The 13820-nt window shown below is 43.6% G+C and overlaps 1 protein-coding gene across 1 annotated transcript in view; it reads right to left on the reverse strand.

The window, feature by feature from the left end:
* Positions 1 to 13820, reverse strand: part of LOC119416508 (SRSF protein kinase 2) — a 145413-nt gene that overhangs the window by 98835 nt on the left and 32758 nt on the right. The window contains exons 3-5 of the mRNA XM_037683741.1: positions 1010 to 1097; positions 650 to 737; positions 460 to 566 (exon numbers count right to left, since the gene is read on the reverse strand). Of these exons, the coding sequence (XP_037539669.1) occupies positions 460 to 566; positions 650 to 737; positions 1010 to 1097 (283 nt within the window). The remainder of the gene's footprint in view (positions 1 to 459; positions 567 to 649; positions 738 to 1009; positions 1098 to 13820) is intronic.

Genomic DNA, 13820 nt, shown 5'->3' on the forward strand with positions numbered 1-13820 from the left:
TCTAGAAATCTCATTCTTGTCTCCCTTGTGTTTTATTTAAGGTACAGGTAAAACCCTGTCACATATCATTTTGGTTTGGGTAATCACAGAATAATTTCATTTTATCTGTTAATTTCTGCTAACAAGTATTTTAAAGGTCAAGTTAATTTCCATAAACTCTGGTTGTTAGACAAAGCCATCATTTAAATGTAAGCAATAAATTCCAAGAGTTATTTGCCCATATAAAGCCAAAAGAATTCACAAAATTGTATAGTTAAGCATGTGTTTTATTTGTGACATCTGAATCTTTCATATAAAAGAACTCACTGTAGGTAATTAAAATATCTGAAACTGACGTTCAGACTTTTTCTCTCAAAGCTGAGAGTGGTGCCCCCTTCAAAATAAAATTCATAACAAATTTTTAATCAGTATTAACCCTTCCTGCTACATGTGTGTGTTTGTGTGAGTGAGAGAGATCACCTGTCTGATAATGCTCTTGACACACTGCAGTGGCAGTCCTTGGTAGTTGGATTTAATGATCCATTTCAGCAGGTGGTGACCCAGAACCTCAAACACCATACACACATCTGGGAGGAGGAGTCAAGGACTCGATCATGTCTGTCAGTCAGACTCACAAAAGCACATACAAACACACTTCGGATTGGGATACGTATGCCATTGACTCCAGAGATCTTGAAGTCATCTATCAGCTGAACCACCATGTCTTTGTTTGGATCTCCAGGGTCACTCTCTCTCACCTGGAGGATGAGATTGTTGAGAGGACATGATAAAACTGACTGAAGGTAGAAAAAAAGAAAATGACAGACAGGAAGACACGAAAGAGAAGCAGTGTAGACTGAACAGGAAGAAAGTTGTGGTTTAAAGCGTGACTGTGAGAAGGTAGGAAAGAGCGAAAGAAACAAGATGAAGGAGGAGCAATGACTTGAGGTGAGAATGAGGGAAGATAAAAGAAAGGTAAAAAATGGAACAATAATAAGAGAGCAAAATGTCAAATCAATCAGATGCTCACACATCGCAACAATTTGATCTCATCCAGGGCTGTTTCTGTGTAGTGCTGAGCGCTCTTCACCACCTTCATTGCCACAAAGTTCTTCACTCTATAGTACACACACAGATTTGACATAATTTCATTTTATAGTTATTTGCATCAACAACATAATTAATGTCAAGTTTGAAAGATGGAAGGGATTCTCACACAATCCATTATTAACTAACAGATTAATCAGGTTTGGCTACAATCATTTGCTTCATTAATGGTATGGTATAACGTTTATTCATTTAAAAAAAAGTACAAAACAATTCCATAACAATATAAAAAAGATACAAAAGATTTAAAATGAAAGGCAGCAGAAAGAAGAAAAAATCTTATTATATCTGCCCCTTTTTTTAAACAATTATTTCAAACATAATAATTTTCAAGTAAAAGAACAAAATGAATAACTTTCTAATTTTTCTAATTCTAATACAAAACACACACTAAGCTACTTCATATATACTTTAACAATTCAGCTTTGATCTTTTTCTTAAATGTACACATTGACTTGGTATTTTTCATATCACTCTCTAGACCATTCCACAATCCAACTCCTTGGATTGAGGTAGACCTTCCCTTCAGACTAGTTCTGAATTTTGGTTTGACAAATATCTCTATCCCCTTAAGATTATAATAATTATTATTATTATATTATAATATAATTATATAATATAATATAATTATTATTATATTATTATATTATAATATAATTATATAATATAATATAATTATTATTATATTATTATAATTATTATTATTAATTAATTATATTATTAATCTAATATTACTACAGCTACAATTCATGTTCTTCTTTAAAATGAGAAATAAATTGTAACCTTTTTGGTCAACTTGAAAAGCTTAGGCAATACAGTAGTCCTTCGCTACTTCTCGGTTTGTTTATCGCGGACTCACTCTTATTGCGGTTTTTCAGAATAAGATTGAACATGACACACAACTGGCTGATTGATGGATGAGCTGCATGATTGGCATGGAAATTTAATGTAAATTAAATTATTTTAAATTATTAGCACCTGTTGCACATTTGAGGCAGCATGGTGGCGCAACTGGTAGAGCTGCTGCCTCTCAGCGAGCAGGTCCTTGGTTCAAACCCCGGTCCAGGGGCCTTTCTGGGTGGAGTTTGCATGTTCTCTCCGTGCATGCGTGGGTTTTCTCCGGGTGCTCCGGTTTCCTCCCACAGACCAAAAACATGCATGTTAGGCTGATTGGTAACTCTAAATTGTCCCTAGGTGTGAGTGAGAGAGTGAACGGTTGTTTGTCTCTATGTGGCCCTGTGATGGACTTGCGACCCATCCAGGGTGTACCCCGCCCCTCGGACAGTGATTGCTGGACATGGGCACCAGCGACCCCCGTGACCCAAAATGGAATAAGCGGGTAAAGATAATGGATGGATGGATTTTGTACATTTGTGCAGCCCATACTGCTGCAGGACAAACTTCCTGCTGCAGCTGAACAGCTGCAGAATTGGGCATGGCCAACAGCACTTGCAGGTCACAAAGAGCAAAGGAGACAGTGAGCTGAAATCATGACATTCTCTTTTAGAGTGTTTAGAGTTTAGAAACATTGTTTAGAATATTGCAAGAGTGTGCGAAGGATTTAAAACACCTTTATATACAGTGAGGAAAATAAGTATTTGAACACCCTGCGACTTTGCAAGTTCTCCCACTTAGAAATCATGGAGGGGTCTGAAATTTTCATTTTAGGTGCATGTCCACTGTGAGAGACATAATCTCAAAAAAAAAATCTGGAAATCACAATGTATGGTTTTTTAAATAATTTATTTGTGTGTTACTGCTGCAAATAAGTATTTGAACACCTGTGAAAATCAATGTTATTATTTGGTACAGTAGCCTTTGTTTGCTATAGGCCCTTTTCACATGACGTCAGACAACTTCCTTTTTGACTCGATGCTGTGGATCATTACTTACAGTCTATTCTCCCTCAGGAGACCTGTCTTAACGGAACTTAACGTAATTTCATTCCTTCAACCTTTATTTATAGAGGTTATATTACAAGATATAGCGCAAGGTAAGGTTAATAAAAACAGTATTTATGTGTTTGTTAGCTGTGGTAATGTTATCCATCATTATCAATTTACCATTCTGTAACTGTGCAAGGAAACAGCCTCCAATTGGAAAGTAAGCTAGCTAGCAGAAACGGGTAGCTAAAATATACACTGCTGCTGCCTGTCAGTGCAGTAACATTAAAATTTTTACTTTATCTATTAAAGTGAAATCTCAAAGACCCCGATGATGAGAAACACAAATGGACGTAATGTTCCCTTGCCCTGACGTGGGTCACCGGGGCCCCACTCTGGAGCCAGGCCTGGAGGTGGGGCACGCGGGCGAGCGCCTGGTGGCCGGGCTTTTACCCATGGAGCTCGGCCGGGCACAGCTCGAAGAGGAGACGTGGGTCCCCGTTCCCATGGGCTCACCACCTGTGGGAGGGGCCCAAGGGGTCGGGTGCAATGTGGGATGGGTGGTGGCCGAGGGCGGGGACCCTGGCGGTCTGATCCTCGGCTACAGAAACTGGCTATCGGGACGTGGAATGTCACCTCACTGGTGGGGAAGGAGCCTGAGCTGGTGTGTGAGGCTGAGAGGTTGCAGCTAGAAATAGTCGGACTTACCTCTACGCATGGCTCTGGCTCTGGAACCAGTTTCCTTGAGAGGGGCTGGACACTCTTCCACTCTTGAGTTGCCCCTGGTGAGAGGCGCTGAGCAAGAGTGAGCATACTTATTGCCCCCCAACTTGGTGCCTGTGTGTTGGGGTTCACCCCGGTGAATGAGAGGGTGGCCTCCCTCTGACTACGTGTGGGGGGACGGGTTCTGACTGTCCTTTGTGCTTATGCACCAAACGGCAGTTCAGATTATCCACCCTTTTTGGAGTCCTTAGAGGGGGTACAGGAAAGTGCACCTCCTGGGGACTCCCTTGTTCTGCTGGGGGATTTCAAGGCTCATGTAGGCAATGACAGTGAGACCTGGAGGGGTGTGGTTGGGAGGAACGGCCCCACTGTTCTGAACCCGAGTGGTGTTCTGTTGTTGGACTTCGGTGCTCGTCATGGATTGTCAATAACAAACACCTTCTTCAAGCATAAGGGTGTCCATATGTGCTCTTGGCACCAGGACACTCTAGGCTGCAGTTCGATGATCGACTTTGTCATCGTCTCACCTGATCTGCAGCCACATGTCTTGGACACTCGGGTGAAAAGAGGGGCGGAGCTGTCCACTAATCACTACCTGGTGGTGAGTTGGCTCCAATGGTGGGGGAGGATGCTGGTCAGACCTGGCAGACCCAAACGTATTGTGAGAGTTTGCTGGGAACGTCTGGCAGAGTCTCCTGTGAGATGGAGTTTTAACTCCCACCTCCGGGAGAACTTCGAACATGTTCCGGGGGAGGTGGGGGACATTGAGTCTGAGTGGATCATGTTCCGTGCCTGTATTGTCGAGGTGGCTTACCGTAGCTGCGGCCACAAGGTTGTCGGTGGCTGTCACGGTGGCAACCCTCGAACCCGATGGTGGACACCGTCGTTGAGGGATGCTGTCAGGCTGAAGAAGGCGTCCTATCGGGCCTTTTTGGCCTGTGAGACCCCGGAAGCAGCTGATGGGTACCGGCAGTCCAAGCGACATGCGGCTCGGGTGGTCGCTGAGGCAAAAACAAGGGCATGGGAGGAGTTTGGAGAGGCCATGGAGAATGACTTCCGCACGGCTTCGAGGCGATTTTGGTCCACCATCCGGCGTCTCAGGTGGGGATAGCGGTACGCCACCAACACTGTTTATAGTGGGGGTGGTGTGCTGCTGACCTCAACTCGGGATGTTGTGGGTCGGTGGGCAGAATACTTTGAAGACCTCCTCAATCCCACCGGCATGTCTTCCACTGAGGAAGTGGAGCCTGGGGACTCTGGGTCGAGCCCTCCAATCGCTGGTGCTGAGGTCACCGAGGTGGTTAAAAAGCTCCTCGGTGGCAGGACCCCAGGGGTGGATGAGATTCGCCCGGAGTTCCTTAAGGCTCTGGATGTTGTAGGGTTGTGTTGGCTTACGCGACTCTGCAATATTGCGTGGACATCGGGGGAAGTTCCCCTGGATTGGCAGACCGGGGTGGTGGTCCTCCTATTCAAAAAGTGGGACCGTAGAGTGTGTTGCAACTACAGGGGAATCACGCTCTTAAGCCTCCCTGGTAAGGTCTATTCGGGGGGTTCTGGAGAGGAGGGTCCATCTTATAGTCGAACCTCGGATTCAGGAGGAGCAGTGCGGTTTCGTCATGGCCGTGGAACACTGGACCAGCTCTACACTCTCAGCAGCATCCTGGAGGGTGCGTGGGAGTTTGCCCAACCGGTCTACATGTGCTTTGTGGACTTGGAGAAGGTGTAGTGAACTAAGCCTGAGGTCAAATCCTGACCTTAAGGACCTTATGGGACAGAAACTGTCATTTCATTGATTTGAATCCAGAAATACAGGTTGACCCATCCTGAGACTTTCTTTCTTGAATTGATCAAGTGAAAGAACACTCTCTTTTCTATTATCATTACTATTTTACAAATGTTTGATAATCAAAGTGTTTTAGTTCAAACCATTTTTAGATGTTGCAGTGAACTAATCATTTTTAATTAACTGTGAAACAGTAATAATGATTTTTAATCCTCATGCAAAGTGGAAATCATGTTGAGGTCTGTTACAGAGTAATTATGCATTTTCTGATTTTCTGTCTTTGAATGAGCAAGTGTAAGTTGGTCCAAGGTTGGAGTCAAACGCAAAACAAGTTGTTGGAATGAACTGTCATGTTTTTAGAATCCTCTCAGACGTAAATATAGAGGCTGGCACCTGTTTTCCCCCCAACTCGTCTAAATATTCCTCTCGTCTGTCTGAAAAACATTTTCAATCTGTTCCATAACATTCTTGCTATTTTTCTGACTCCTAGTGACCTCTTACGTCACAAAAACACACCCCTGTCTGGTCGAAACGACCAATCAGGAAACTCCCAAGTGAACCGGAAATAGAGCTCTTTAAATGTCGGTACTTCCTAGTTCAACCCAGTCGAGTTTGGAGTCGAGTTGGAGTCAGGTGGAGAGTTTGCAGCTCCAGTCGTTTGGGAGAACAGAAGTCCAGCATGATCCAGAGCTCTTCCGAGTCTTGTGGGGATTATGACATCTTCCACCTCTGAGTGGAACTTCTGAAGGACTCCACTCATGTGAAGTCCACTCGTGAGGTGAACTTGTGTCAAACAAGTACCGTCACTACTTCGGACGATTCACAGCTGTTCATACGGAGACGCTGAAAGGGTGCGTTAAATGGAGCTTCGTACCAGGGAGACATCTCCAGGTAAAAGAGTTGATTTATACCTCCTAAGTGTACTGGGGAAGAAGCTGGGAACTCACCGGAGAGTGCCGTTCTGATGCTCGTACACATTTCCCTCATCCATCTTTTTCTCTAAACTTAAACTTCAATTTCATCTTTAAACTCTTCTATCTGCTAGAAATCATTCCAGGTATTTTTAGAAATGTCTGTTGTACAAAAAGAAGCAAGGGAAACAATCGCCGTATTGTTTCCTCCTTGTAAAACTGATTAATAAGCTGTTGTTATTTTCATATTTTGCCAAATTAATGTAAATGTGTGATGTGTTAAACTTTGATTCTGTTAATAAATGACCCACTGTCGTTGGTGAGTCAAAGATAAACACGTTTCCGTCCACATTTTATTAAATTCAATGCACGTTATTACTCAGTCCAGAAAAATGAAATAATCCGTTTAATTTATGAATATATCATGCATATGTTCATCTACAAAGGCGTTCGACCGAGTCCCTCGGGGAACCCTGTGGGGGGTACTCTGGGAGTATGGGGTACCGGGCCCTTTGATACAGGCTGTTAGGTCCCTGTATGACCGGTGTCAGAGCCTGGTCCGCATTGCCGGCAGTAAGTCGGGCTTGTTCCGGGTGAGAGTTGGACTCCGCCAAAGTTGCCCTTTGTCACCGATTCTGTTCATAACTTTTATGGACAGAATTTCTAGGCGCAGCCAAGGTGTTGAGGGGATCAATTTTGGTGGCCTTAGGATTGCGTCTCTGCTTTTTGCAGATGATGTGGCTTCATCAGATCGTGATCTACAGCTTTTGCTGGAGCAGTTCGCAGCTGAGTGCGACACGGCCGGGATGAAGATCAGTTCCTCCAAATCTGAGGCCATGGTCTTGAGCCAGAAAAGGGTAGAGTGCCCTCTCCGGGTCAGGGAGGAGTTCCTACCCCAAGTGGAGGAGTTCAAGTATCTTGGGGTCTTGTTCACGAATGAGGGAAAAATGGAGCGTGAGATAGATAGGCGGATAGGTGCAGCGTCTGCAGTGAAGCAGGCGCTGTACAGGTCTGTCGTGGTGAAAAGAAAGCTGAGTCAAAAGGCGAAGCTCTCAATTTACCGATCGATCTATGTTCCTACCCTCATCTATGGTCATGAGCTTTGGGTTGTGACCGAAAGAATGAGATCTCGGATACAAGCGGCCGAAATGAGTTTTCTCCGCAGGGTGTCTGGGCTCTCCCTTAGAGATAGGGTGAGAAGCTCGATCATCCGGGAGGGACTCAGAGTAGAACTGCTGCTTCTCTGTGTCGAGAGGAGCTTGTTGAGGTGGCACAGGCATCTGTTTAGGATGCCTCCTGGATGCCTCCCTGGTGAGGTGTTCCGGACACGTCCCACCGGGAGGAGGCCCAGAGGAAGACCCAGGACACGCTGGAGGGACTATGTTTCTTGGCTGGCCTGGGAACGCCTCGGGATTCCCCCGGAAGAGCTGGCCCAAGTGGCTGGGGAGAGGGAAGTCTGGGCCTCCCTACTTAGGCTGCTACCCCCGCGACCTGACCCCAGATAAGCGGAAGATAATGGATGGATGAATGGTAAAATCTCTGACATCTTCCAACACTGTTGTTTAGAATAGCATTTTAAATATTGAATTAAAAACTATTTGCCAAACCATTTCCATGTTCTGATGATTAATAATTTCTCTTTTTACTTTCTTCTTGTGTCCATCTTTCTCAGAAGCAGCAACTCAGCAAAGAATACACCCAGAAGACCTAGGGTCATCTGAGGATTTTAGCAGAGAGGGCCATGTGAAGGGTGAAGGAGTACCAGTCAGTTAGGAGGTTCAGTCAGCTGTGGTTCATCTGCTGCTGCCTAATATCAAATTATCAGTGTCGTCTTGATCAAAAAGGAGACAAACCACTCTAGAGCCTCGCTGCTCCTTTAAGTCACACTTCTTGGATGAACATTCATTACTGCAAGCAGCTGTGTTGGAAATCTATTCGTATATTTATCTTTTTTTTTTATTCTACTAATGAATGAATTGATGTTGTGAAGAATTCTGTCAGAACTTTTTTTAAATAGGTTGTCTTCAGTAATCTGCATATGTACATCTTTTACATTTAAATTGCATCTGTTTGTATATTTTACACATCTGGTAATGTAGTACATGGAAGAGGGGAGGAAATGCTCAAATTAAAGCTTCTGTTGTGTAACAATTAAACAAGGTTTGTGGTTGCTTCTTGCAAAAATTCATTTTATAATTTTATTGAACACTGTACATGGAGCAATGTTGGTAAAGAAACTTGTATGTATATATATATATATATATATATATATATATATATACATATACACACATACACACACACACACAGGAGGGCACTTCTTAATTGTCAGCTGCTGGATTTCCATTTCTAGAGACAAAACTTGTCTCTGCAACTCTTGAATTCTCCGTGTGGCATCATCCAGTTGACCTAAGATAAAAGAAAATATAAATCTTAATAGACATCACGTATCCACCCATCAATTTCCTGTTCAATTATCAAATATCTTTTGTATGACAGCATTTCTCCTATTACTTGTTACTGCCTTAACAGTTCTGAGGTGAAGTTATATGTATTTTTTTTCAAAGGGGAAAACACAAAATATGCAATATTTTCCATAAAGTATAAAGCTGCTCCTCCTCATTCAAATCATTGCATGTATTAACTGACTGTCTCTCAACCATTAGCAAGTCCAAAATGTTCAGAATACAACCGCAAGATGGTTACAGTGTTATTCACTGCCATATAATTTTTCTACAATCGTTTTCTGCAATACTAACCCAGAGAAGAATGGCAGGCAGAGTCGTGATCTTTTGCCACTGCACCTGCAGGTAATGCCTCCTCTGTACAGTTCCCGGGGTCAGGCATCTCCTGGGAGTCATCCTGGCCAGCAGCACCGAGACACTTTCTTGCTCACAAGTAAACTGACTCATGAGCTTGTGAGCATCTCCCTAGAGGTGGGAAATCAGTCACTTCATGGTCATGACACATTTTTGTTTATTTTTAAAAATGTTCAGCACTGTCTTCCCTCCATTTACCCCAATCATTCCAGTGAAATCTAGATGGCACTGCTCCTTGTCTGTTCTGGGTTCTTCCACTGGCTGATGAATGGCAAAGTGCAGACTGCATGCATGGGTGCTCCCACGAAGGATTTTAAAAGTTGGCCCTTCATCTCTCCTGATCGCTCTCACCCAACAGGAACATATTTCTTTGTTCACGGGAAAATTGGGGAAACTCAAATACGGCGTTTTTTGTTTATTATTGGAACAACATGGCACACTGCAATAACAACATCTTGATGACTGTGCCATGCTTGCTAGATGAGCTGCTGCTGAGAAAGATGGACCCAAGAAGAAAGTAAAAAGAAAAATTATTAATCACATCAGAACATGGAAATGGTTTGACATATAGTTTTTAATTCAATATTTAAAATGCTATTCTAAACAACAGTGTTGGAAGATGTCAGAGATTTTACATTAATAGATAAAGTAAACATTTTAATGTTACAGCACTGACAGGCAGCAGCAGCAGTGTATATTTTAGCTACCTGTTGCTGCTAGCTAGCTTACTTTCCAATTGGAGGCTGTTTCCTTACACAGTTACAGAATGGTAAATTGATAACTAGAAAGTTCCTGGAGAAACTTTAACGGGGGCTGCCAGGCTGGTGCCGATTTAATTTCTTTATTTAATAGTAAAAGGTGTTTGGGTTTGCTCTCTGCTACCTTTATACCAAATTTCAGATGAATACTCTAAAAATGGCCGAGTTATGGTATTTTTTCTCTTTTAGCTAAGGCGGCCATCTTGGATTTTCTATTTGGATTCAGTACGTGATAGAGAATGTTCTCAGATGCAACCTCACCAAATTTCAGCTCAATATCACTAAAATTGACCGATTTATAGTATTTTTCCATTTTTGCATTGTTGGCCATCTTGGATTTTTGGTTTGGATTCCGTATATGATAGAGCATGTTCTCAGCTACAACCTCACCAAATTTCAGCTCTCTATGTGTAAAAATGGCTGAGTTAAAGCAATTTGAAAGTAGCTTTGGTGGCCATCTTGGATTGTAGATTTATATAGCATTTGATAGGAAACATTCTCAGCTATCCCCACTATCACTGCAGGAGCTTCATGATATCATCAGCTCGCTGCAGAACTAACACCCCGAGACTCTTTACGTGGTAGCCGGAGACTTTAACCACATGAATCTAAAGGACTGTCTCCCAAGCTTTTATCAACATGTGGCGATTCCAACACGTGGAGACCACACACTGGACCGTGTTTACACGAATGTAAAAGATGCATACAAAGCCGAACCCCGCCCCCACCTAGGACTGTCAGACCACATCTCAGTCTTCCTGGCTCCTGCTTACATGCCACCGCTGAGATGCTCCAGACCAGTACAAAAGAAAGTTAAAGGCTGGATCCAGGACAGTGGCCCCATACTGAGAGATTGTTTTGACCGAACAGACTGGCAGGTTTTCAGAGAAGCTGCTGAAAATGGAGGTTCGCTTGATTTTGACCAATACACATCCTCAGTTCTGGGTTACATTAGTACATGTACTGACACCGTCTCCACTATCAGAAATGTTAAAAGCTACCCAAACAGAAAACCTTGGCTGAATGCAAAGGTGCGTACCCTGCTGGAAGCCAGGAACACTGCCTTCAGGTCTGGAAACTCAGAGGAGCTGAGTAGGACAAGAAAAGAGCTGGTTGCTGGTATTAAGAGGGCCAAGGGCACATATGCAAAGAGGATCGAGGGTCAATTCATCTCACAAGACCCTTGGAGCATGTGGAGGGGCATTAAGTGCATAACAGATTACAAAGGAAGGAGCAAACAATGCCCCAAAGACCCATCTCTGCCTGATGCCCTCAACAAGTTCTATGCACGCTTTGAAGACCCGAACAGACCACCCAGCACCAGACTCACCTCACCACCAGATGAAGAGCATCTCAGCGTGACCTCGGCAGAAGTAAGGAGTACCTTCAGGAGGATTAATCCGCACAAGGCAACTGGCCCAGACAACATCCCCGGAAAAGTGTTGAAGGAATGTGCTGATCAGCTCTGTGAGGTGCTGGCAGACATCTTTAACACCTCACTTACTCTGGAGACAGTTCCCACCTGCCTGAAGACAGCCACCATCATCCCAGTCCCAAAAAGCTCTACAGTGGCTGGTCTGAATGACTATCGGCCAGTGGCCCTCACCCTGAAAGTCGCTAAATGCTTTGAAAAACTGGTCATGACTCGCATCAAAACAACCATCAACATCAACGAGGACCCTCATCAGTATGCATACTGTGAGAACCGATCAACAGAGGATGCCATCTCCTCTGTGGTCCACACTGCGCTCAACCACCTGGAGCAGAAAAACTCTTACATCCGTATGCTCTTTGTGGACTTCACATCCGCCTTCAACACCATGATCCCCCAAACCCTGATGGACAAACTATCCACACTAGGACTAAGCCCCTCCATTTGCAACTGGGTACTAGACTTTTTAACAAACAGACCACAGTTAGTGAGGATCCACAACTTGTCCTCCTCCACCATAACCCTCAGCACTGGCTCTCCTCAGGGATGTGTGTTGAGCCCCCTCCTGTTTACTCTGCTCACGTATGATTGTGCAGCTACCCATCCAGGCTGTCACATTGTAAAGTTTGCAGATGATGGGATGCATCACAAACAATGATGAGTCCAGCTATAGGCAAGAGGTGGACACCTGGAGAGCTGGTGCAAAGAGAATAACCTTCACATCAATGTGAAGAAGACAAAGGAGATGATTGTGGACTTCAGAAGGAACAAAAACATCTACACCCCCCTGAACATAAGAGGATCTGCGGTGGAAGTGGTCTCCAGCTACAAGTACTTGGGTGTACACATGAATGACAACCTCAGCTGGAGCAACAACACCATCAGCCTGATCAAGAAAGCTCATCAGAGACTCTACTTTCTCAGATGGCTGAGGCGAGCTGGTCTGGGAAGCTCCTTCTACAGGTGTGCAGTGGAGAGCATCCTGTGCTCCAGCATCAACGTGTGGCATGGAGGCTGCACAGCTGCAGAAAGAAAAGCTTTGCAGAGAGTGGTGAAGGCTGCACAGAAATCTGTCGGAATCAGCCTCCCCACCATCACAGACATCTACACCTCCAGATGCAGGAAGAGGGCCACCTGCATCATGAAGGACCCCACTCACCCAGCACACACACTTTTTGCCCCACTCCCCTCAGGAAGGAGGTTAAGGAGCATTAAGTGTAGAACCACTAGACTGAGGAACAGCTTCTACCCTGAGGCTGTTAGACTCATGAATCTCTAACTAGAATAATCACTGTGAAAAACCATATCATGTTGCTGCTGATCTGTTTCAATGTTGATGTGTTCATGCGTGCACATCTGCTCACAGACTCATGTTCATGTTTGTGCTGATGTTCAATGTTTTATGTTATGAGTGCTTAGTGTATATTTAGTTGATGTTTTTCTTAGTTCATATCTTAGATGTTATTACTGTTTTTCTTATACATTTTATTGTTGGATGTAACTGGGACCTTGTGTACATAATTTCGCTCCACCACATGTACCACATGAGGTGCGAATGACAATAAAGAAACTCTGATTCTGACTCTGACACCAAGTTTCAGCTCAATATCACTAAAACTGACCGATTTATAGTATTTTTCCATTTTTGCATTGTCGGCCATCTTGGATTTTTGATTTGCATTCCGTATTTGATAGAGCATGTTCTCAGCTACAACCTCACCAAATTCCAGCTCTCTATGTATAAAAACGGCTGAGTTAAGGCAATTTGAAAGTAGCTTTGGTGGCTATCTTGGATTTTAATTTTTTTATATAGAAATTGATAGGAGACATTGTCAGCTATCCCCACACCAAGTTGCAGCTCAATATCACCAAAATTGACCAATTTATAGTATTTTTCCATTTTTTGCATTGTCAGCCATCTTGGGGTTTTGATTTCCAAAAGCCACCTAACTGGCACGTTGAATCAAAATGGCCACTCTATCTAACTTGCATGTTGAATCAAAATGGCTGCCAACCCTAACTTGCATGTTGTATCAAAATGGCCACTTCACCTAAGTTGGATGATGAATCAAAATGGCCACTTTACCTAACTTGCATGTTGAAACAATATGGCTGCTTCACCTAACTTGCATGTTGACTCAAAATGGCCACTTCACCTAACTTGCATGTATTACCAAAATGGCATCGCAAGGCAATGCTCTGCCTTAAATGCTGAACCAAAATGGCTCACAGCGTTATTCATTTTGCTGTATTTTATGTATGCTGAGGTAACTATGGCAGCCATCTTGAATCAAAATGGCTCCAAATGTTAATCAGCTGTAGAGATAAGTCTGATGATTACTTTCTGTGAGTTTCAAAGAAATCCAACAACGAGTTTCTGTTTTGTAGTTCAATAACTCAGAATGACCAAGTTATAGTCAATTTT

Source organism: Nematolebias whitei, chromosome 10 (assembly GCF_014905685.2).
Source record: "Nematolebias whitei isolate Nwh7 chromosome 10, NemWhi1, whole genome shotgun sequence".
In the NCBI taxonomy this organism is placed as follows: Eukaryota; Metazoa; Chordata; class Actinopteri; order Cyprinodontiformes; family Rivulidae; genus Nematolebias; species Nematolebias whitei.